General features: G+C 49.9%; 2 protein-coding genes across 4 annotated transcripts in view; one reads left to right on the top strand and one right to left on the bottom strand.

Moving 5' to 3' along the window:
- Nucleotides 1-1653: 1653 nt before the first annotated feature.
- On the bottom strand, nucleotides 1654-10322 carry ZNF346 (zinc finger protein 346). The gene is made up of 7 exons (XM_059825314.1): nucleotides 10262-10322; nucleotides 10050-10153; nucleotides 9865-9960; nucleotides 8679-8829; nucleotides 6841-7080; nucleotides 4230-4323; nucleotides 1654-2924 (listed from the first exon to the last, which is right to left on the bottom strand). The coding sequence occupies exons 1-7, from the start codon at nucleotides 10320-10322 to the stop codon at nucleotides 2819-2821; spliced, it is 852 nt and encodes a 283-aa protein (XP_059681297.1). The 3' UTR covers nucleotides 1654-2818.
- Nucleotides 10323-11025: 703 nt separating this feature from the next.
- Nucleotides 11026-23357, top strand: part of UIMC1 (ubiquitin interaction motif containing 1) — a 39154-nt gene continuing 26822 nt past the window's right edge. For 2 of the 3 annotated variants that reach the window (XM_059825369.1, XM_059825370.1), the window contains exons 1-3: nucleotides 11026-11040; nucleotides 15385-15542; nucleotides 22610-22697. In XM_059825369.1, coding sequence (XP_059681352.1) covers nucleotides 15393-15542; nucleotides 22610-22697 — 238 coding nt within the window. In that variant the 5' untranslated portion in view covers nucleotides 11026-11040; nucleotides 15385-15392. Of the gene's footprint in view, nucleotides 11041-15384; nucleotides 15543-22606; nucleotides 22698-23357 lie in introns of all 3 variants that reach the window. The other variant, XM_059825368.1, reaches the window with a different exon arrangement.

Raw genomic sequence — 23357 nt, 5'->3', positions numbered from 1 at the left:
CACCCTGGGGCACCGCTCCTGGGGACACCGGTCCCCCTGTGCTCTGCCACAGCACTGCCCACGGAGGAGCAGAACAGCCAGTCCCAGGCACCTGAGCCCACCCCAGCAAGCGAGCTGCCCTCCCAATAGACAGCAGCACAGCACACTTGCCATCACACTGCTCCTGTGCTGCCACGGCAGTGCCAGGGAACAGGCCAGCGTCCTGTGGCAGTCACAGATGTTTTCGGCAAAAGCTGCACAACAGCTCGCAGAAGTGCCAGCAGTCTCCCAGCCCAGACTGTCCTGTCTTCCCCTTGTTGACTATGGTGTGCCCAAGGCCTTGCTGACTTGCCAGAGCAGCACAGAGGAAGGCACTTACCGGCTTTGTCTGGACCTTGGAGTGCCATGGGATGACAGCAGGGCCTCAAGGAGGGCAGATGGGAACATAAGCCTCCCGCCCCTCCCAAATATTTCAAAGGTGTCTGCATCCTGTTCTTTGCTTTGAAGTATGGCAAAATCCCAGGAAGGGCTGTAGCAGAGAGACAGCACCCAAAAGTAGTAATAAACACTCTATTTGGAGAGCTTCACCTTAGGGAAACAGCAGATACATAAACACTATGTACAGGGGAAGGCAAAACTGTCAGTACACAGACAGGAGTGACACACCAGACTGGGCAGTGCTGGAAATGGATCCCTCTTGGTGTCGATGCATAGCACATCTAGTGGGCACCTGCCCTGGTACCACGGGACAAGAGCTAAGCAGCAGAGATCGGAGTTGGAGGCCATCCAGGGCTACCAGGCGCACAATGCTTCCTTCAGTTCATCGCAATTTTCTGCTCATTGATCAGCTCGCAAAGTTTAAAAGCACTCCCTCTGTAGCAGGAGACTAAGGTCAGACCTCAGCAGTGGAGCAAGACTGGAAAACATTAGGAAGGCAAACCCAGACCAGCAGGAGCCTGTCCTAAGGGAAGATGGCAGATTCTGTGCAGGGTGAAGAAAAACAAAGCTCATGCACAGCCTGGAGTGGGGAAGGGAAGGCACTCACTCCAAGCATTGAGATTAGCAGCCATCTCTCTCTCTCCTTGCTTAACCTGACCAGTGCGCACACCAGATTTTGGAAGTGCCTCTACAGCCCGGCTCTCAGCCCCACAAAGGCGTCAGCTGCTCCCCTGGCACACAACGCTGGGAGCCAAGGGCTCCAGACAGCCCTCCAGCAGCTGCCGGGGCCACGCAATGGGAGGCAGCAGCGTGCCTCAGCCCACCCTGGCAGTGTGGTGTGCTCAAGGCCATCACCCATGCTCCTACCAGCCCCACGGAGTCCCACCAGCCAGGGAAGTCCTTGGAGCGGCCACATCCGCATCCTTCTGCCCCGTGGAAGAAAAACAGCAGGATGTTTGCCACAGACTACCAAAGTCGCAGCTCCACGGAGGCACTGATGCTGGGACAAAGCCGCAGGGTGCCCAAATCAGAGCACTGGCACCGAACATGAGGGCAGCCCGACGCACATGGCTCCTGCAGTGGGCTAGCAGAGAACAGGCATTGCCTTAGCTTAAGGCAACACATCTAAAGAACTCATCCAAAACGCACAGCAGTCTCAGATGCCTGCCCTTCCTTCCGGGGCCTTTTCTAACAGATCTAGTACATTAGCACCACGAAGAGACCATCAGTCTTAATTTCCAGGTTTGAAATACAGAACATCCCTTTTCCAGGATGGTACACATGTGTAAGAACTTTGAACAGAGGGGTTGGGCAAGTAGTGACTAATGAAGGACTAACGAAGGCAGGTTTCCAGAGGATTTGTAGCTTTTTAGTCAGCTAGCGATTTGACCAAGTTATACTACAGTTTTCTGCTGCATCGGCTTTATTCCCTCTCTTTTCCCTTAAAACCCTCCTTCCCCAGAATATTTTGGTGGCAGTAAGGAAAATGCTGCACTTCCATGCAGACCCCGACAGAATTAGAGATAAACTCAACCTGCTCTACCTTCCTCTGCTGATTGCATTCAGATCTTTGAGATCTCCACCGCTGCCAAGTTTGGCTGAGATTGGTTTAAGTCACAGGGGGTAAAGACACACATGGTGAATGATCACGTACACCTATTTCCATAGGAAACCAGGCTAAACAGTTACTTCCTTCCACACGGAAATCCTTAGAGCAGAGAGCTGAGGAGAGCCAGGAGCTCTAGCCCCTCTTGCTGCCCTCCACTCCCACCAGCAGCAGTTTGCACACCAGAAGTTGTAACTACTTGTTAAACAGACCCAAACAACCCAGCTCCAGAACCAACGGCAATCAGTGGCTCATGAAATTCTGCACACAAACCTGACCGGAGGAGGCATGGAAAGAGATGCCACGCTGGTTATTTCCTATTTTAGGCCTGTACAAAGCCAGGCAATCTGCACCGTGTGCCATTCACACTGCATAAGCACTGCTTGCTACCGTCTAGGAGTTATCCTCCAGCAAAATCCACCTCTGAGCATGGGATGCTGGCCCTCCAGGTGCAGGAATCCATTATTTGCTCTGGTGAGGGAGGAGGTGGCCACTACCAGCCTGTTGCCAAACCCTCCTTATACCAGATACACACTTCCTCTCACACCGCACCCACCTTCACAGGAAGCAATTACACAATGAAAACTACTCTAAGGGAGTGAAGTATTTGCTGTCTAGCAAGTCTCTTCCAGCTGGATCCTTTTTCTGACAGATTCAGTCCCCGTTCTGCTCAACGGGTGCATACAGGAGGGTAGGGCTTTGCTTATCCAGAGGGATAATGAAACCATTGTGGGCTGGCAAAGGATGTGCGTTCCTGGGCCACCAACAACTCCCAGAACAGTGCTGCAACTTGCTCTAGAAGTCTTGGCTGAAATAACTGTAGCCTCCTGGGGCAGTTGACTCTTCCCGGACATACTGCTGTGGCGGGAACGGTCCGACAACCGGCACTGCTCCTGGCATCCTGGACATCGAAAGGAGTGAGAGGAAGAGAAGGAAAAAAAGTCAGAAGTGCTCTGAAATCTGCCAGCTGCAATCACTGCTCAGCAGGCATGGCTGTCAGCGGAGCAACAGCCTACTGTGGCCAAGTCACCAACTTGCCAGAAAAGCTTCCAAGTGCATCCTTGCCCTCTGTGCGTGTGTGTAAACAGACACCTTTAGCATGGCAGAATTAGCTATTGCACAGCTCAAGGACTGTTAATGAGCTTCCATTACAAAGCAAGTATCCTGGCTCTCTTCAGACTGCAGAAGCTGGCCTGGAACAGGACTGAACGGCTGAATCCAGAAGCAGCTTTCTGAAAGGGAGTTGTGTGGTTGCAAAAGCTTGGACAACATCCATGTCCTTAAAGGGAACATTTATGCATGTGTGTTGGGAACATCCTCAATGTTATCTGTCTAGAATGGGATACTTGCTATTCACTGATCCGGTTGTGCCATTCAAGAGCTCAAACTTTCCTGGGATGATGGATGGAGCATGTGACTTCCAATCAAGTACTCCAGAGAGCCAAGGGACCATGGAGCTGTTATTCCACAGAGAGACAACAAGAGGTCCCAGTTTTCCTCCTGTCCTCTCTGGGAAATTTGGCTAGGAGTCTGTCCTCACTTCAGGTAGGGTTTCCTAATACTTCTTTCTTGTAAGAAGCTCTCTAACCAAGCCAGGCTCATTAGTGATCCTCTTTTAGCATAGGCTTTGAAATTAGAGATCAGAACTTTGACAGTGTCCAGAACAAGTATTTTTGGTATTAATCATCTGGCAGCCTAAATTTTTCAGGTTAATAATATATGCAGGGGATGCCTTTATTTAACTCACCAGCTGTGAAAGGGAGTTCAGGAATACAGTCTACGTTTCTGGAGCATGCTGACTACATGCCAAATTTTAAGACAAGCAACCCCAAGAGAGATTAGAATGGCAAGCAGGTCTCCACTGAGCCAGTCTTTAATTAAATTAAAATCTCAGCTGCTAGAGAAACAATGTTTAATGGGTGTCAGGCTGGATGCGCTCACTGCAAAGGTCCACACTGAGCTGAACCATCAAGAACCAAAAGCAACTGCAGGGCACTTCTACTTCAGCAGCATCCCAGAGCTGTCTGCAGAGGGAGCTGCCAAAGGGAGACGGCTTCAGGACAAACAGAGCAAGCTTGCATAAACCCTGTTGTTCTGCTGGCAAGTCAGCTGGAAGTACGCATTCAAAACTACATTTTAAGTTATATTCAAGCCATCGATTTGAACAGCGAGGCTGGAAACACACTTAGACAAGAACGTTACTTACTGATTCTTGTGTTTGAAGCCACTGATGTGAGCTTGGTACTGCTCTATGGAGTTCAGTACTATGTTACATGTGCTGCAGGGGTACCCCTTCCCAGCTGAAACAGACATCAATGTTAGCACACACAGCTAGCCAACAACTTGGTGCCTGAGGTAGAAACAAGTGAGATAATCAATCACTTGATGTGTTAAACAACCGCTAAACAAAGACAAATAGCAAGTCAATAGCCTGACCTGGCAGGGACAAATCCCACTACCCCACCATGTACAGGCCAGTCACTGCGAGGGAATAGCTAAGACAGAAAAGCTTTCCTGGTCAGAACATGGGTTTGTTTATCTACAAAAACAAAGACACATTTCCTATAAACAGTTCACAATATCAGACATAGTAAAAGTCTCAGCATTAGCACACCAAACCTAATGCTATACTGCCTTTGCAATTCCATTTCTCTCTCAAATTCCCACTTCTCCTGATCTGTACATCTCATAACAGAAAATGAGGGAGATACTTAATTTGTAAGCTTAAAATGCTTCAATAAAAAAAGCAGCCAGAGGAGATTACACACAATGTCCAGTTCCACAGTGCAGCATTCTGCTAAGCCTTGCTGAGGTGTCAACTGAGAATATTCAGCTCTATCCTCAAGCAGTTTGGTTACAGTCAGCATATCAGTTAACTGCAAAAAAAAAAGATTTCCAACAATAGTTGTACCAGACAGATCAATGGGTTTGTGTAACGTGACAACTCCAGCTGGAATGAAAGTTCGCGAGGTCACAGATACCAAACAGGCAAGCGTGGAAGCACAGCTCAGCACAGGAGTGAGTCTCTAACAGGGGAAAATCCTGGCAGTTGTCCTCAAGACATTAAGCGCTCCTGAATTTTGGCTCGCTGGGGAAGGGCTCTGCCTGGGAGTCCAACAAAGAAAACATTTCCTTAAGGTGAAAGAGGAGACACCCCAGCAGTGCAGAGCAGTGTAATCACTGAGTGAGAAGCACAACACATGATGTAGCGGACATTTCCCCACCTGGCTGCTGCACCTCAGAGAGATTTCAGACTCTAGTGGGACATTCAACTCTCAAAACAGAGATGGACCTGGGCAGGAAAGGACAGAGAAGACACTACAGCCCTCAGTCTGCCTCCCTGCAAGATTGAGGTCAAGATCTCTCTGTTGCAAATCTGGCAAACAGGTGCGTCCATGAAGTTGTCCAAACTGCACTCCTGCACCCCAAACCAGTAGTTCCTATAGGAACTTTAAGCAGAAAAACACCTTGGTGCTGTGAAGAACACATCTTCACCTGCTGCCAGACACATCCCAGCAGAGACAATTTTAGGGACAGGCATGGCTGTTAGCACATAGAGACAGGCAAAGAGAGCAGGAGAAAACATCCCTGACTGCAGCCCATCACATCCGAGCAGCCCCAGATTACAGCCCAGGCTCCGAAACCTTGCCTGAACAGCTTAAGTGCCATGGACATGTGTCCGTAGGTACTCTGGTTCTGCCAGCACTTCACAGGAGACATCACTCACACAGGCAAGGGCACTGCCCACCTACCCAGCCTGCCTGGGCCAGAGCCTGCCACTGTCAGCGCCTGAGTCACACTGAAGTGGAACCATTCATCAGGCCCCGCTAATTAGGTAAAGAGCAGATGGGTAGCGCTAGATACCAAGCACCTTTTCCATCTCCCACACGACTATGCAATGTGGGAGAGAATATTACTTGGATAATTGAACCTCATTTCTCGTAAGTGCTACCGGTATCTAAAGGTGGCCTGCAAAGAATTAGAATAATTAATCTTCTGCTTGTGTGGGGTTTTATGACAGAGAAAGAAGCCCTTGAAGAAGATTTTAAGATGATTTGTCTGCTTATTATTTACCTCAAGCATCCAGTAGGTACTAGACTTCCTGGTCCAACAGAAGGCTGTTGGGAGGAACAAGGGAGTTTACTGTGAGCTCCTAATGCTTTCGCTGGAGTCCAAGGCCTTTCATCACTAGAAGTGCTCATAAGCAGCAGATCATAAACCAAATGAGTTTTAACTGTTTGCCTAAAGTTCCTCCTTAATAGCTCTTTTATTTCCCCACATTCCTGCTTGCTCCAGAGAGAGTTGCATTAGTTCATCAGATGGAAGTGCCCACACAGAGGCAGAAAGGCATTCAGGGAGAAATCTCTCTGGCTTTCATGTGCTTTGAAGCAGCAGGTGCAGTTAAACCTATTTCTTCCATCTTTGGCTAGTCCCCTCTGAAGACGTTTTTTAAGCATCAAATGCCGCTTTTATCCTTACATTTTGGATGCAATCCACCTAGCTAGAAAGAGTACTGTCCAAAATCCCTGGATTATCCACACAGAGAATAAAATGGATATATCCCCGATTAGACAACATTGCAAAACACAACCCAAAGCTTGTCACAAGTAGCTATAGTCTAAAACCTCTCTTGCTGCCAGGGGGTTAACAACATCAACCAAATCAATCTTACAGTGTATAATCAAGATCCCCATCATGAGCAACTCTCCCCTGCTCCCTCCGCATGGACTCTCTTGTCCAAAGACCTGTCAGACACATACCGTCACCCTCCCACCCTGCTCTTCAGCTATTTATTAGCCTGCCTGCTGAGAACTCACCCATGAAAGACGATGCCGGTGCATCAGGGGTTCGGCCGTAGTGTGCCATCAGCTTATGTTTGGTCTCCTGCTTTCTGTGCTTCTTGCCTACATAATGCTGTTTTGCCATAAGGGGGTTGTTGAAAGTGGCATGGCAGAGGCTACAGAACTTGTCTGGGTCAGTAATGTCCTTGTTCTCTTCGTTAGAAGAAACGGTAGAGGTGGGGAGGGTAGCAGGGTGTTTCTGTGGGGGCACCGCTTCTGTAGGGTGAATCCAAACTCTTGGTCAGTCACAGAACTCAGAGGTAAAAACCAATCACTTTATTTCCCCAAAATCCACATTAAAAAAACTGTAACAACCACTACACCTAAAACCCAAACCTAGACAGACAATGTAAGACATCAAGATAAATTCGTATTGCTCCTATCTCTTCCCTTAACACTGCAGAGTTGAAAGATGTGTGGTAAGACAAGTCAGAGTAGGCCAGAAAAACTTTCAGGGTTAAAAAACCCCAACAGATTTGCATATTTCTCCTTAGTGGAGTTAACATAAGCATGGCCGTATTCAAGACACTGGACATGAATGAGCTTCCACCTGCTATCATCATCGCTCGGGAAAAGAAAGAGGGAGGCAGCTAGAATGGCAGTATAAGCCCCTGTGCAGCAAAGGCAGGTGGGTTTCCGGAAACACTTGATCCTGAACTGAAGTCACGATGAATCTTGCCTAAGAAATAGCATGAACGGGACTAGGTCCGATGAAGTGAATCCACACAGAGAAGCAGCTCTCCTGTCTGATGAAGAAACCTGCACCCTCTCATTACGGGGTACCAAAGACCAGAGTGAGGAACCTTCTAAGGACCAGAGAACTCCTCTCACACTGAAACGGATGGTACGCACCAGACCACTCATGCACACATCCACCCCTTCCTGAAGGCTCCTCTCGCACCCAAAAGCAAGGGCTTCAAAGAACAAAAACATCACATGGGCTACCCTGACCCCAGAGGTGGCTTTGCTGTGCACACACAACCTAGCAAAGCAATGAAGACAGCCTGAGATGGACAGTTGCTGCCTGGAAGACCACAGCTCAGAGACAGCACAAGCTGCCATTCTCAGGTGCACCCAGAGGCTGTGTTTTCCCTCTGTCCTGACCAGCTACAGCACCCCAGGCTCTCAGCTGCCCCTAACCACCCTGGACAGAGGGTCTCCCCCTCCACCCACTGGGCCTTTCCACCGGCTAGCAAAGGGACAGGATGCACAGGCAGCTGCACCAGCTCAGACCCGAGGTCTGCCTGGACTGTATCCCATCATGAGAGCAGTCAGCGGCAGGTGCCATGGGAAAAGCACGAGGTCAGGACAAGCACATACTGATGCTTCCCAGCTATACTCTCCCAGTCCCCAGCTATCTGCAGCTCACAAGTCCCTGAACCTCAGAGGCTACATCTTTGTAGCTGAGCAGCCCTGACGAATTTGGCATATCAGAGCTTCACCAGTCACTTCAGTCCCTTTTAGTGAGCATCGTATCCCGTGACAGGCATTTCTACAGCTTAACATCAGGCTCCCTGAAGATCAGCTCTCTCCCGGTCCCTGCACACAGGGATGGGTACAACACTGCTGCAAGCTGTGTTTCTTCCTGACAAAGCAAAACAAAGAACCATGCAACTTTTAGCCAATGCCAGCCCACCAAGCAGGGTGCTGAGAGAGGCCATGTCTCTGGAGGTGTGCTGCTGGCTTACTCTGTTTCACAGTAAAGAGTATGCACATCCTCACAATAGCTTACACTTGGACTCCAATAAACCTCTCATCTTTTTTATTGCTTGAACAGTCCCTCAGTACAATACGAAGGTGCTGCAGAGTCATACCTTCCACTTTGGGGGACTGCTGCTTCATGTTCTTGGCATGAGTCTTGCCCAAGTAGTGAGATGTTGCTACAGCCGGAGAGGAAAAGGTCATGTTGCAGATGGGACAACACTTGTTCCTGTCTTCCCCACTGCTGCCTTCCTGCTTGCTGTCCTGTGCACACAGAATCGCAGTGGCTTAGGTTGGGAGGGACCTCTGCAGGTCACCTTGTCCAACCTTCTTGTTATGAGAAGAAACACTAAGGCTTGGGGGTCTAAGAAAACAAGGTAGAGACATTTGGGTGTTAAGTTGAAGTGCGACTGAGTAGGACTTCCATGATGCAGCCTCATCCTCTCCTTCACTGGAGAGTGTTTTTGCACCTGAATCCTTTTTTTAATCTGTTAGTGAACTGCTCCAGGCAGAGGGGCAGCCCTGGCCTGTATGGGTTAAGGACAAGGTTAAGTGCGTGTCTGCCAGAATTGGAACAGGCAGACTTTTACTCTGCAAGGTGTGAACTGAGCAACACAAACATCGTTATCAGCTGGGTCATCTGCAACATGATGCCAGTGGAGCAGGCAGTAGCACTCATTTATAAGCCTAACACTATGTGCGAAGGAATCCGCCTTTATCCCCCACCCCCCCTCCCCGTCGCAAATGTTGGAGAGTTAGGGATTAAAGCTGAAGCAATCATAAAAGTAGAATCTGTTTCCCAAGTGAGTCACGGGGCAGACAGATGGACGAGTGGAACGCGGTGCCTTTACTGACCAACAGGCTCCAGCTACCCGCCGAGGAAACCTATATACGTAAAAAAAGGATTGCTCTGGAAAGAGAATTCCAGTAGATGGTCAACCCGACGTGCTCTCTGTGACAGTAAAGGTTACACAACGATAATCCTGACAAGTTGTTGCTCCTATTCACTCTTGCTTGTCCTTTCAAGCAAGATTATCGATAAAAGGCAACATGCCTTTGTTTAAATGGGAAGACATACTCACGGAGGCTGTTTAAATGGGAAGGGCAGCAGGAACTGTGCTCGCTGCCACAAGGCCTGGCAACACACCTGCCATCGAGCTCTTCAGTTCTCACAACGCCCTTTCCGAGAGCGTTTTCCTCGTTTATTCATAAAGGCGCCCAGACCATACAACAGCCTTTAGCCCAGCAGGTCCCACTTGGCAGTACTTAGGCCTGAAGGGCTCTATGCTCTCCTCTCACCTGCTTCGCATCCAGCCTCATCTTCTTCCCGTGGGCGAGCTCCTCTCCGCCGTGGATGGACAGGTACCGCCTCACCTTGTTGGCGTGCTTCTTGCTCTGGAGAAAGCAGAGAGAAACCCGCCCGCCCCGCTGCTCAGCACCCCGCGGCGCCCGGCGGCGGGCGGCGGCGGCTCCCCGCTCCCTACCTGGTAGTGGGCCAGCCTCTGGGACTCGGAGATGAGCAGGGCGCTGCACACCTTGCACTGGGCCTCGGTGAAGATGTGCCCGTTCTCCCGGATCAGGCGGTCCACTGCGGGGGGCACAACCGGCGCGTCAGCGGCCCGACCAGGCCGCAGCAGGCCGCACTGCACCTCACGGGGCCCGGCCGCCCCCCCTCCCTTGCCCCCCGGCTCCTCACCTGCCTCCTTGCCCACCGGCAGCCCCGCGGCGTCCCCGTTGCTACCCGCCCCGTCCGCCATCGCCGCCGCCGCCAGTCCCGCCCCCCTCCACCGCCCGCCACTCTCGCGAGAGGCCGCCCGCGCGCCCCCCTGCGCCTAGCAACGGCGGGGCGGCCTCTCGCGAGAGCGCCGCGCGCCCTCACGTGCCCGCGAAGGGAGGTGGCGGCGGCCATGTCGGTTGTGGGCAGGGCGGCGGGGGCCGGCGGCTCGTCGGGCCTGCTTGCCCGCGCTCGCCGCCGGGCCCGGCGGGGCCTGGTCTTTGTGGGCGTTGCTGCGGTGGCAGCGTTAAGCCTAGGGACAACTTTTGAGGCACCGAAGCTTCGCAGGCAGGGCGTTGAAGGCTCTCCCCACGGCGCTCGCCTCCTCCTGGGGAACCGGCGCCCGCCACCGGGCTGAGAAAATGGCGACAGCGCCGGCACCTGCCGCCGCGCCTCAGGAAGAGGCGTCGAGGCCCACAGGCCCCTCAGCACCGGGCCCGCCGCCGCCCGCCCGCCAGCGACATGGCGCCGCCCGCCTCGCCGCCCCGCCGGCCACGTGAGGCACCGCGAAGCCGCCGCCGCCATCTTGGGTGAGGGCAATGAGGCCTCCGCCGCCAACTTGAGTGCGGGTGAGAGACCCGCCGACCGGGGCCGGCGCGGCGGGGCAGCCCGGCGGGGAGGCAGCGGCGCCGCCGCCTGTCGCCGCGCAACGGGGCGGCCCGGCGGGGGCGGGGCGCCGGCCCGCGGGAGGCCCGGGCCTGGTGAGTACCTGTGCCCCGCGGGGCCTGCCGCAGCGCTCCGCTCCGCGCCCGGCCCCGCTGCTGCGGAGCTCGCCCGGGGCCCATCCGCCGCGGGGCTCCCGGGGCCGGCCGGGCGCCGAACCCCTCCGGCCCGGGGCCGTCTCTTCCCCCGGGGGGGTCCCGGGACTGACCCCCGGGGCCGTTCTCCGGCCCCCTCCGCCGGGGCAGCTCCAGGGCTGACCCCGCAGCCATGCCCACCGTCCCCCACCCCGGGTGATCCGGGGACCGGGCCCCCAGCGCCAGCCCTGTCCCCTGGGGGAACATCCAGGATCATCCCCCTCAAGGGCTGTTCCCCAGTCCCTTGCCCTGGAGGGGACCCTGGAGGGGACCCTGGTACTGAGCCTCTTCCCCTGGGGACAGCCTGAATCTCCTCTCCCAGAGCAGTCCCCGGGGGAGGGCACCCCAAAACCGACCTCCCCGAGCTCTGCCCGGGCCCATCCCCTGAGGCGTCCCCCCAGGCTAGGTCCTGGGGCCAGCTCCTGCCCCACCTGTTTCCCCCTGCCAGGCTGGCTCCCTCCCCTTCTCCTGGGGCAGCCCCAGCACGCTCCCCTTGATTTACCTGACCTATGGTTGATCCCCTTCCTCCCGAGTTCACCCCCCATCCCGCCTGGGACACCCCTTGCTTCCTCCCCAGGGTGATGCTTGTTGAATAGCCCTGACACTGTCCTTGTCAGTCTCCCTGCAGAGCCCCCCAAGCCCGAGGGCAGTGGGTGGGGAAGGGGACGGGAGGACCCCGGATGGGTGCTGGCGAGAGGGTTGCTCTCCCCTTATGAAGGGCCTGTCCTTGGAGGAGGGAGAGGTGTTGGAAGGGCCTGTCCTTGGAGGAGGGAGAGGTGTTGGAAGGGCCTGTCCTTGGAGGAGGGAGAGGTGTTGCGTGGGGGACTTGCTTGGGCTGGGCTGGAGGGAAGCTGAGCAGTTAGCATCTCCCGCAGAGCTCAGCTCAGCAGTGTTTGCAGACGCGCAGGCCTTGGGCATGCGTGGCCTCTGCGGTCCCCGTGTCCCTTCTCGTGAAGAGCCAGCTCTATAAACGGATAAATCCTGTAAACAATTCCTCTCCCCCGTGGCACTGTGAGCCCTCATGTCCTGCTGGTCGCAGAGCATCAGCTGGGCCCTGTGTGCCGGGTCGAGCCGAGGGTCCGGGGATGATATTTCCGAGGAGGTGTGCGGTGCTGACCTGCCTGAACATGGAGCTGCTTCGCGGTGCCGCCGGGGAGCGTCATGCCTCTTCTTCCTGAGGTCGGGGGAGTTGTTTACAAAGCGACAGCCTGTGTCTCAAACGGCTCAGAAACTCATCCGGGGATGAGAGTCATTCATTTTTTGGCTTCATTTTCAAGCATTTTTCAAGCTGTCACAGCTTGGCAGGTCTGTAGCTGCAGTGTCAAGATTTAGAATTATTCTGTCGGTAATTGCTTTCTGATTCATCAAAATGATAGATGAGAGGGAAAATGACAAATAATCACAAGTTGGGGATCTTCAAGGATATCCCTAAAAATGTGACTGTAGAAGCATGGCATGTGCGAGTCCCTTGTCAGGAGGTCACCTTTGCTGTCAGAGCATTTACAAAGAAATTCTTTTAAATTCAGAGTTGGGAAAAAAACCTGGATAACTGGAAAACGAGTCCATTAGCCAAACTGCAAAGGTAGTTTTAGATAATTCAGTCTTTGGCCTTTTTTGCTGAGCCTGAAAGCAGGTATCATCACCTCAGGTGCTAGCAACTGTCCTTTCCAAGAGTGCCAAAACCAAAATACAGCTTCTGTGCTTAACTTCCTTACCTGAAGAGGGGGACTTGCATTCTGATACGTGTTTTCTTCCCTCAGCTATACCAGCTTGTCTAATAAACGCTATTACTGCTCTCCTACTCACAGCCTCAGACTAGCACAGCTACGAGTGATATCTTACTTGTCTTGCTTCCTTAGTTACATTTACAGAGACTCTCTTTGCTGCAAGTCCCTTCATTTTCAGAAGCATTGTGGGAGTTGTGTGGTTACATCTCTTACATCTTTTTTTTTTTTTCCTTTCCTTTAAATGTTGAAGATAGGTGACTCATCATAACTCCAGCTGATATTTCTCAGTGAGCTCTTATTTAGCACAGTGCATCAAGCAGAATATGTATCGCAGAGTCAGAGGAGAGCTGGTGATACCAGCGTGAATTTAAAAAAAAAAAAAGACAGTGTGGCAGTTGCTTGTTGCTGTTTGCTTTTGTTTTGGTGGTAAAAAGGTTTACAGGCTGTCTCTCTAAAACCAGAGTGACCCTGCATAGGCTCACATACTGGACACACGGGCCTCTGCAGTCGTGCCAAAATGCCTGTCTGTGTAAGTGTTTTTCTTCTGATAAGGGAGTGTTCCCCACCGCGACGGACGCCCTTTGTGGGGGCAGTTCTCAGCAGCTGGGTGCAAGGCTTGGCTCATCTCTCTAGGCAGAGGGCAAAGACACTGGAGCGAAAGATAAAAAATGGAGAAAATATAATGACGATATTCCAACAAGAGCTGAGTTCAGCTCAGCTGGAGCAGAACAGCTTTGTTTTGCAAGAGCCAGTGCTTTACCAAAAGCAGCGCTTGGTTTTATTTCCCCTTCCTAAACAGACAAACATTTGTGGACTGCAGTGGTGGTTGCAGTCGCTTCTGAAGCTGTGCTTGCCATTAGCACAATACTCTGTCTTCAGAGGGCTCAGCAAACCTTCAGTGCAAATCATGATTCACCAGGATAATCATCTTTTGTCTCTAGGCATGTGTGTGCATGTATTTGTAGAGGAAGGGAGGCAGAGAGGCTAAGGGAGCTTTTGAAGGCTGCAGATAGTAGGGAGGGAATGCATGTATTCCTCTCTCACCCTCACCTTGCTGCCTCGGACTGTAGATGGAGCAGTGCACTGCTGTTCTTAGTGCTGATGGGGATTTTGAACTTGTTCATTAGTATTTCTACACATAGCGGCTGTTTGCAATTTTGTGGTGTTACACGGGAGGATTTGGCATTATATTGGGTAATGTAGGGTCTTTGTTGCATCTTCTTTTACTCTTATTTTAGATCTAAGCAGCACGTTTGAGCTATTTCAGTGATCTTGAAGGAAGGCAGAATGATCCTGTGGAAGGACACTGGTCTGGGAACCGGCCAACTTGACTTGCATTTCCAGCTCTGCCATTCTCTGGTGTGTAACGACGGGCTTGTTGCTTAACCGCTCTGCACATGTTTAATTCTAACTTAAACAGAGCTGATCGTGCTCAGCCTGCTTTGTAAGACTCTTTTAGATCACAGTTCAGGAAGCGCCGAATGTTGCTGTCGAGTTATTTGCCGAATGGCAAACGTAGACAGGAAAGGGTGGTTTAACTCTGTGTGCCGTCCTGCTGCTCTCGTTTGCTGAGATCTCTTCCTGATCCTCTCGTCTGAGTCCTTTTTGATCAAAGCAACTAACGCTTGCTGTGCATCTCTCTCCAACAGTCTATGGGCTGGCAAGGAAAGGAGATGCTGAAGTACTAGCTTGCATTGTGTGGGCACCTGCCCTCAATTGTGCTGTTCATAGAGCACTCAGGTTTGCACTAATAATGCTCAGCAGGTTCCTCCCTGCTTGTCAAGTGCCTTCTTTAACACGAATGGTTTGGTCATGTCTGCGCAGAGGACTTCCGGAGGCTGATGCTCATTGAGAAATCCAGGCTGCGACATAAACCTCTTGTCTTGTTTCCAACCTGCCTACTGCCATTGCCTGCGTTTTCCCTCTTTGTAGTGCTGGTGCAGCCTTCCACAGAGCTGCTGTGCTGAGAGCAAAACAGCATCCTTTGAGGAACATGCCTTTCCCCCTTGTTTTGTTGAATATAAAAGCTGACAAATGGCTGTGCTGTGGTGGCTTCTTGTTCTGGCAGGCAAGTTTCAGCTTTACTCGCTGCCACAGCCTGGTTTGTTCTGCACCAGGATGGTGAAGGTGTGGGGCTGAGGAAGGGAAGTTCGGGGTTGTGTTGTAGGGTGGGAGACCTGCTGTGAAGTGATGTTTTGGAGCAGTTTGCTGAGGAGCTTTAACAGTAGAAGCTAAGAGGAAAGCCTCATTGCTTTGGAGCAAGGGCATTCAGAGTGGCTTTGGTCTGTGTTGCTGTTCCCCTGAAACCCCTTTTTAGGAATCAGCTACAATAAAGTATTCTTAACTAAATGAGTGGTGACTAGTACATGTGGCCCCCAGTAACGCTAAATCCACCACGCTTTGTAATAAGGTTCTAATGCCTGGGGTATTTTGCCTAAAAATAGCAAAAAAAGGATGGCTGTTAGGGGAAATCTAAATCAGAAGGAAACAAAATGGTTTTTAATCTTTCCCTCCGTTTTAGCGTGAAGGATGCCGAGGAAGAAGAAGTCCACAGAGGTCCTGGACTCTCGTGGTCAGGATGAGGAGGAAGAGGAGGAAGAGAAGAGGAATCCAGCCAATGCCAAGAAGAAGCGCAGTTTTGTGGATGCATTTATTGTTATATCTGACAGCGATGGAGAGGTCAGTGATTGGCTTGTGGTGCCCAGGGCCTATGCTGGGCCCTGCTGTTGCAGGAGAGTGCCCGAGCATCCCACACTGTATGTGCCGGGGTCAGGCTTTGCACAGAGGGTATTGTGCCATTCCTTTTCTTACATATGAGATGAATCAAATCCTATTTGACTAGGAAATGAATGGTGTGCTTCGTGAGGGTGAGTTATGAGTCTGGGATTTGATAACCAAATCCTCTCAGAACTGAATTTGAAACGTAATTTAAAAGTAACCTTTCCTCAATCCCTTTACAAATCTTTTTTTCATAATTTTTATTTGATTGATTTCCAGCTAAACTATAGAAACATGATTCTGTATTATGTGCAAATAGATAAGAAAAAGATTCAGAACACAGGCTTGCAAGTAGCTCAGACACAGCTGGTGTCTGCTAAACTGATCCTGTATTACAGAAGCCTGAGTTTTTAACCCACTTCCACAGGGTGTAAAGGCGAAATGCGGTGTGGGTGTGCCTGGCTAAGACATAAAGGCTCAGATCAGTGATCCCTCGCATCGTCTTACAAACATCAGCCTTACCCTGAAAGACAGAAATATCTGTAACGCTGGCATTGGGATGAGTGCAGGAACTCCTGCCTGGGGGAAACCCAGAGCCCTGAGAATCTGTCCTCAACTTAGTGAGGTACACGAGAGGAAATTATTAGAATCAATTTTTTATGTATGACTGTTAAGGCTTTGCTCTGTCTTGCCAGTGACTGGGGATCCTAAGCTGCTTTTTGTAATTCCACCATTTTCAAAAGCATTTCAGTTCACTCTCAAGCTGTAGATCTTAAATCAAGTCCCTTTCGCTCCCACATCTGCAGCATGCTTCTCTGCAATAAGGCGATTATCATGTGAGGAGGGGAAAAGCAGTAGAAATAAACAGTAAGAAGCTGTAGGGCAAATGATATTGGATGTTTTTTCTTCACATTGTCTGAGTTCTTTCCCATTGGGAAATTCCCTGAAAGAAATGGAACATATGGCAGTAATAGTTCAGTGGGGTTAAACCCTTAGCTCTGCAATATGCTAAGTTAACTTCAGATGTCTGCTGCATCACTGGCCTTTATTGTGAAACCTATAAGGAAAAAAGAAATCAGCAGCTATAAGAGCTGCTGCAGTACATAAAAGATCAGGACCTGTTATTGTCTGCAATTATTCATCTCAATGTGCACATATCTGAAAAAGAGGAAACAAACGTCTCTTAAAACACATCTATAAAAAGGTTAGGCTCCCTGACTGTTCTGTAAGTTTGTCTATAAACAATAAATTCTGATGGCATAATCGGTCATATTACAGAAAAGGATATGCTCAGAGAGGCCGTTAAAGAGCCAATTAGGTTCTGTTTAAGTGACAACAGTTCAGTCAGTTGAATGAGTGGATTTATTCAGTTCACTCTCTTTCTTTCTGTGAGTCATCAGCTTCCAGATCCAGTGCCACAGTCTCTTGTCGTGTTGTTTTCTGCAAAATCAAACCCAAAAATGTGATTTACTTGGAATCTCAAAAAAATAACTGTCTGGCTTCTGTAACTGTCTCAGCTCTTCAGTGTACATCAAGTTGAATTTCAATTTCGAACCTTGTAACTGTTGTTCTTGCTCTAGTAAGACCTTGTTACGTGTTCAAGAAGAGGTGTGGGAAGCTCAGATCAATAGCAATTTTAGAGAACAATACATTCTCAATTAATCTTGCATCTGTTAGGACATGGTTCCTTATGAATCAAAAGCTACAAGGACAATTTGGGCATCATTGATTCGATGGCTTTCTTCCTTGGCAGTCTCTTGGCAGGTATCTATAGAACAAGTCCCTAGTTCTGCTTCCAGACCAGCAGATCTTGTAGCAGCTGCACCTGGAAAGCCTCCAGCTTCTCACTTTTGATGATCTTTGGCAGACTGCCTCTCCCAGGAATTTTTCAGTCATGCTGGATTATCAAGCTCATCCATGTTATTTTGCCAAGTTTTCTTTCTCTGCTCATGTCTATGCTGTGGCATCTGCAGAGCTGCATCAAAAGGAAGTTTTCCGGACATGGGTCTTTCTGATCTCTGCTATATATAATCCTGGATTCAGGAAACACTTCTCTTTTTTTGGGAAGGGTCAGATAAAATAAGAATAGTCTCTCTGGCTTTGTGGAAACAAGAGGAGATGACCTTCTTTGTGCGGACTGTGTCTCTGAAACACAGACAGGACGAATGAGCAAAGTGGTTCCTGTTTCCCCTGTTTAAGCCCTGTGGGGAATTGGTTGCCCACACCAGAAGATGGGTGGTCATTCACAAATACACAATATTTCAAAATAGTGCCCAAGAAAGCTCTCTCCAAGTAATGCAACTCCTGGTCTTTCTCATTGGGCTGTTGATAAAGACATTGGGCTGAATTGGGCTGTTGATAAAGAGTGTTTGACCCCCAAGGTTTTCTGAAGCCGTGTCTGAAAGGTGATTGTCACCCAGCAAGAGGCCTGGCCAAGCGTGAGCACTGAGCACAGCCAGAGGCCCAGTAGTTGTGCTAATCTGTTTGACTGATCTGCAGCCTTCAGTGCAGTTGATCCCAAAATGCTGCTGATCTGCTGTGGGACCTTTCAGAAAGGTCCCCTTTTCCTGGGTAGATCCTTTGGGAGCTTTGAGAGTACCTGTCTCCGCTTGTAGAGCTTGCATGAAGTCTCACAGGCTCTTTCTGCCAAATTCATCAGCTCTGCCAGCCCTTGGGGAACATGGCAAGACTCTAGGGAGACGGTGCCATCTATTTCTGCATGGCATCCAGGGCCTGTCTTCCCTTTGGTGTGAAACATCCCTTTGCCTGAGTATTCCTGTGTTTGGAGGTACTTGCAGTCTGGGTAAATAGCAGCGTGTGTTGATGTTCCAGATCAGATGTTGGTTTTGGTAGGAAGAGGGAGGTGTGTTTGGGCATCAGCTGGAATACCGAGCCACCACCCTGTCCTGTTCTCCATCAGCTGTGGCACTGGGCACTTGTCTCGGGACCAGGCATGGCCTGAGGGACGTCTTGCTATGGAGAAGATGGTGCTGGAAATGTCACAGCTAGGATGGCAACGTCCACCTCACATCGCTAACCATCCGAGCGAAGCAGAGCCACGTGGGAGTATTGCTGCAGCACCCTGCTGTCCCCACGGGCTCTGCTCTGGTACTGAGGGACCCGGTGCCTCCAGTTCCCAGAGGAAAAGGTAGTGTGAGTGTGCTCCTGAGGAGGCTCGGCAGCTTTGCTGTGCTTACTCCTCAGCAATCAGATTGGTCTGAATCCAGGATCCTTGCAGCCTGGTAAAAGCCCTTTTTTCTACAGAGGCCTCCCTCCCGTGTGTCAGGAACTACACGTCTGGCATGAGCCCCGTTGTGTCTCGTTCAAGTTTCCACTTCCAGCAGGTTTGTTCTAATAAGCTGAAAGACAGAGCAGAGCTGAAACAGATTCTGAACTGAAGTCGGAGACTAAGAAAGTAGGATGTGATATTAATTTCAGCAGCAGCCTTGGCTAGGCCAAACGTGGCACTTCCAGCATCTAATTGGCTTTTAAAAATAAATTAGTCTGGTTTTCATCTGCGTATTTCCCATGCAGGATGTGTGGTGTTTGGCTGTGCCCTATTGTTAGATGGTCCCAACTGCCGTTGAGCAGTAAAATTACCCAGACCTTTTGACTTTGCAGTCTGCACTGTTAGCGATAGAGACATTCTCCTGTAGCCCTTCCTTCCCTGAGTCAGTAGAAGCTGATTTCTGTGGTTTATGATGTGGATTTGAGGGAGCAGGATGTGGGAGGCTGGCTACTGGCTTCCATTTACGGGCTTTTAGAAGTGAGTGGAGCTGTATCTGTTTCTGCTGGCAGAGTCAGGTTCTCTTAAGTATGCGCAAAAGCATTTTTTAAATGGGAATTTGATTTCCTGCTGTCTGGTGAAACCAAGCAGGTTAAAAATCCAAGGAAGAGTAGTGGCTGCCTTCCACTAAATGTGTCGGGAACTTTGGAAACCCATCTTTTTCTTGATCTGTGTACAATGGTGACAGTGAAATTGCTCATAAGAGAGCATCATAAATTAAACTGCAGAGCCTGACACACAGGAAGAGAATTTGGATTCCTTCTGGCCATTATGCTTTAAATTGACGGCAAAGGAGGAGAGACGCTATCCAGGCTGGCACTGAGCAGAGGTGCGCAGTTCCCACCTCGCCTCCGCTATAATAATTAGTTTCCCCTGGAAGTTGTGTGTTGGAGATGACCTTGTAACTAAGAGTATTGGCTGCAGTTTGGGAATATTTTAATTGATTAAGATTATTTTTGGACTAGTGATCTTATTAGAAAGGCAGTTGGTTGAGTGCCCCCCTGAGTTCCTATTATCCTTGTAGACAGATGAGCATTAAAAGGTTGGGTCAGAAAGAGCAAGCCCTGTTGTCTTCTCTGAATTTTCTTGGCCCCTTCTGTTTCTACCATCCATGCCTGCATTTATGCAGAGCACTCTGGGGCCTGCGGGGCTCTTTCCCAGCAGAGGTACAAACAGCCATAAATCCTAATTAAAAGGTATGTTTTATTTTCTGGGTTTAAAAATAAAGAAGATTTAAGAATTCTTGGAATTGAGATGTGTGTGTATATTTTGGCCCATCAGGATTAATTGGATTTGCTTCAGCGGTTCGCTGTACCACGGCTGTTCGGTAGAATGCTGCTAAGCAATTTAAACATCTTTCTCAAACGTATGAGGTTTGTACAACACGTGTCCTGCAATAATTTTGCTCCTGCCACTGTTGTAAATGTTGAGATTCTTCAGGACCCAGCACAGGGAACCAAGGCACGTACTCGGCTGCGTGGTGAAACCGGGCAGCCCTCCCAGCACTGGGCATGCCGTTCCCCTCCAAGCCCTGGAGGTGTTTGAGCCCTGTCTTGTCCTGTGGTGCGTATTGTAAATGTGTGTCTCTGTGCACAGAGCAGACACTAGCAGCCGTGGAAAGTTCGGTGTGCTCATAAATCACATCCATGCCCTGGAAGAGAGCTACAGATGAGAATGTCAGGGTTGACCTTCCGGCAAGTGCAAGAGTGATGAGGGGAAGATTGATGCCTAGAGAGAAGAGCTGGGGATTTACACAGCCTGCCAGGATTAAATTGCCCCTGTCTCAAGCTGGAGTAGGTTTAGACAGGGCTTTGGGGGAGAGCAGGAGAGCTGTTGCTTAACTTCATCCAGCATATAATCCTAGCGTGATCCTGATGTGATCCCACAGACCGTTCCCCACTCCGTTAGGTGTGAGCTGCCCGCAAGGCCAGCATGGGGATGCTGCTGCAGACCAAGGCAGAGCAAGCTGGAGTAGGAGAACCAGTGTGTTATGGAAAACTGTGGAGAAGGGCGACATGCCAGGGCCCTGGAAGAGAGAGGATTTCATCTGCTGAGCGTGAGCTAGGCAGGCTCAGAAGTAGAAAGCATTCATCTTCTAGCAAGAAAGAATCTGGCTGTGAAGCAGCCTTTCGGAGACACAGCGGCAGATCTTAGAAACGGGGTACCAAAACCAGGCTGGGTGGGGAAGAGAAGGAATCGGTCAAAGGAAAAACCCTTAGGTGCGAGCATGGGGGGGAACCACTTGCTGAGCATGATCGCCGCCTTGTTGTGAGCTGATTCTTAAATCAGTGGAAGTGAGGAATGGCATAGGTATTAGGGCACATAAAAGCTGTAATGTATTAGGGTTTCAGGAAACCACTTAACAGTATGTCTTGCAAAATCTTAGTTGGATAAATAATTCAATTTGGTCTAGATAGTAACATTCCTGGATTGAAATCCTGCTAAAAGACTGTCAGCAAAAGCTGGTGATGAACAGAAGAGAGGCTCATTTGTGGGAGATGTAAAGCTGAGGCCAAAAGGATCAATATTAGGTCTGTGTGTGTTTTAACATCCTCATTAATGATCTGTAAGAGGGAGCAAGTGGTGTATATACATTAATAAAATCTACAGATAACACTAAAGCTGGAGATGTCTTGAACGAAACTCAGCATAGAGGTGCAGTCCAAAGGACTTCACAAGTTCAGAACCACTGGCAATGGACAGTAGAAATAGATTACACTTGAAAATAAGCAGTGTATCCATTTGTGTTAAAGTAGCCCAAGCCACATGCCCCCCCACCGTGAAGCCCCCATCCTGGCACAGGAGGTGGTATGAGGCACAAGTGTGTGGCCAGTTTGCCGTGAGTCTCTTGGACAGTAAAACCACCTGCAGCTGCAGAGCCATGAGAACCCCCTTCCTGGCCAGGCGTGGATCTCTGCCTGAAACACGGGGTTTGATTCTAATCCTGCCTGATTTAGAGAGACAAATTGGAAGGGGTCCAGTGCCAGCCTTCGGTAATGTATGCGCCCTCGCTTAAGCCATTAGGACAGCAACTTGCATAAATGTGTGCCAGTTAAGCCTGTGACCATTCTTGTTGCAGTCGGTGTGCTTAAAGCAGCAAGCACTTAGGTTGTTGTTGGGTGTTGTTCTGGGTGGCCTCGAGACGACAAATTTCTGAAGCATTCGGGCTTCAAAAATGAAACACTTGTGGCAATACAATGAGAGAATAGCACCAGGAGTAAATACAGCTGCCTCTCCTGCCTTCAAGATGCATTAGCGTGTGTCCCCAAAAATGGTTAGGATTCTAGTTTTGGTCACCTAAAATTGTCTGGGCAGAGTACTAGAAGCTGCATGGCAGGAAACAGTCCTGGCTTACAGGTGTGCAGTGTTCAGTTATAAAAAAAAAAAAAGGTTTTGTTTTTCTGTTCTGAGTGCTTACAAATACCAATGTCTTAGCAAGGCCAAACAAACGTTCTCTAAAATCATGGGCAGCAGGTGCAGTGCATGGTGGTGACTGGCATGAAGTCTATTGTCTCTCCTACTTCTCTGTTTATGTCAGTCTGTAACTCTTTTTGCTCGTTATGCTTATCACATAGCTTTTAATAGTTACAGAATGTGCTTGAATTATGTTTGAAATTCAAATTTCACACAAATAGAGGCTTGTTCTTCAACCAGTGTTTGTGTCTGAGTAGTGGGGGGGAGGGGGCTGGTAGTATTTCGTACATACTGTATGCACTCACCGTATTTTTTTCCATTACAGCAGGAGTCAAAGGAAGAGAGTGGATTGCAAAAGAAGAGAACAAAACAGCAGCTGGATAGAACGAAGTTTGCTGCTAAAAGAAAAATTGCACGTAGGTCTCGAGTTGGGGGAAGCACGGGGCTGGGGAAGTAGACTGGTGCTGAGCAGCTTCTGCTGTTTGTATTAGAGATTATTTCTCTGGCAGAAAGGCTGTGATGTGGCTGGGGATGCACCGGTCTCAGAGAAGACCTTTCTCAGGGGTAAAATTTGCCTTTCTGAATAGGCAGACTGTCACTTGTTTGCTCCCCAGGCAGCATGTGCGCAGACTGGTGCACTTCCAAAATAAGTGTGCGAGGCTCTCGGTACCTCACCGGGTTTCAAAATTGGTTGAAGCCGATCTGAAAGCGCTGTCAGTCACAAACTGCTTTCCCGTTCAGGCCCCTCTGCTGCTGTCTTTCCCTGAAACATCATGATGCTCTGACCCTGCAGTCGCAGCTCAGGAAAGATCTGAGTCGCAGCTGACAGTTCTCTGAAATCATCGTCTCGTAGTGCGGGGGCAGCCGGAGAAGCCAGCAACGTTGGGCATCATAAGGAAGGGTGTTAAGAACAAGAGATTTGTTTTACGTCATTTTGCTGTTATATAAAGTGTTGGTGCACCCACATCAACAGTGCTGTGTGCAGTTCTGGTCTCCGCATCTCAAGGACACGGTGGAGTTAGGGGACATCTGGAGAAGGGCAACCCAAGCCATGAAGGGGATGGAGCACCTGCCTT

Source organism: Gavia stellata, chromosome 16 (assembly GCF_030936135.1).
Source record: "Gavia stellata isolate bGavSte3 chromosome 16, bGavSte3.hap2, whole genome shotgun sequence".
Lineage (NCBI taxonomy): Eukaryota > Metazoa > Chordata > Aves > Gaviiformes > Gaviidae > Gavia > Gavia stellata.
The sequence above is the reverse complement of the archived record's forward strand: the minus strand, read 5'-3'. Positions and strand labels throughout refer to the sequence as shown.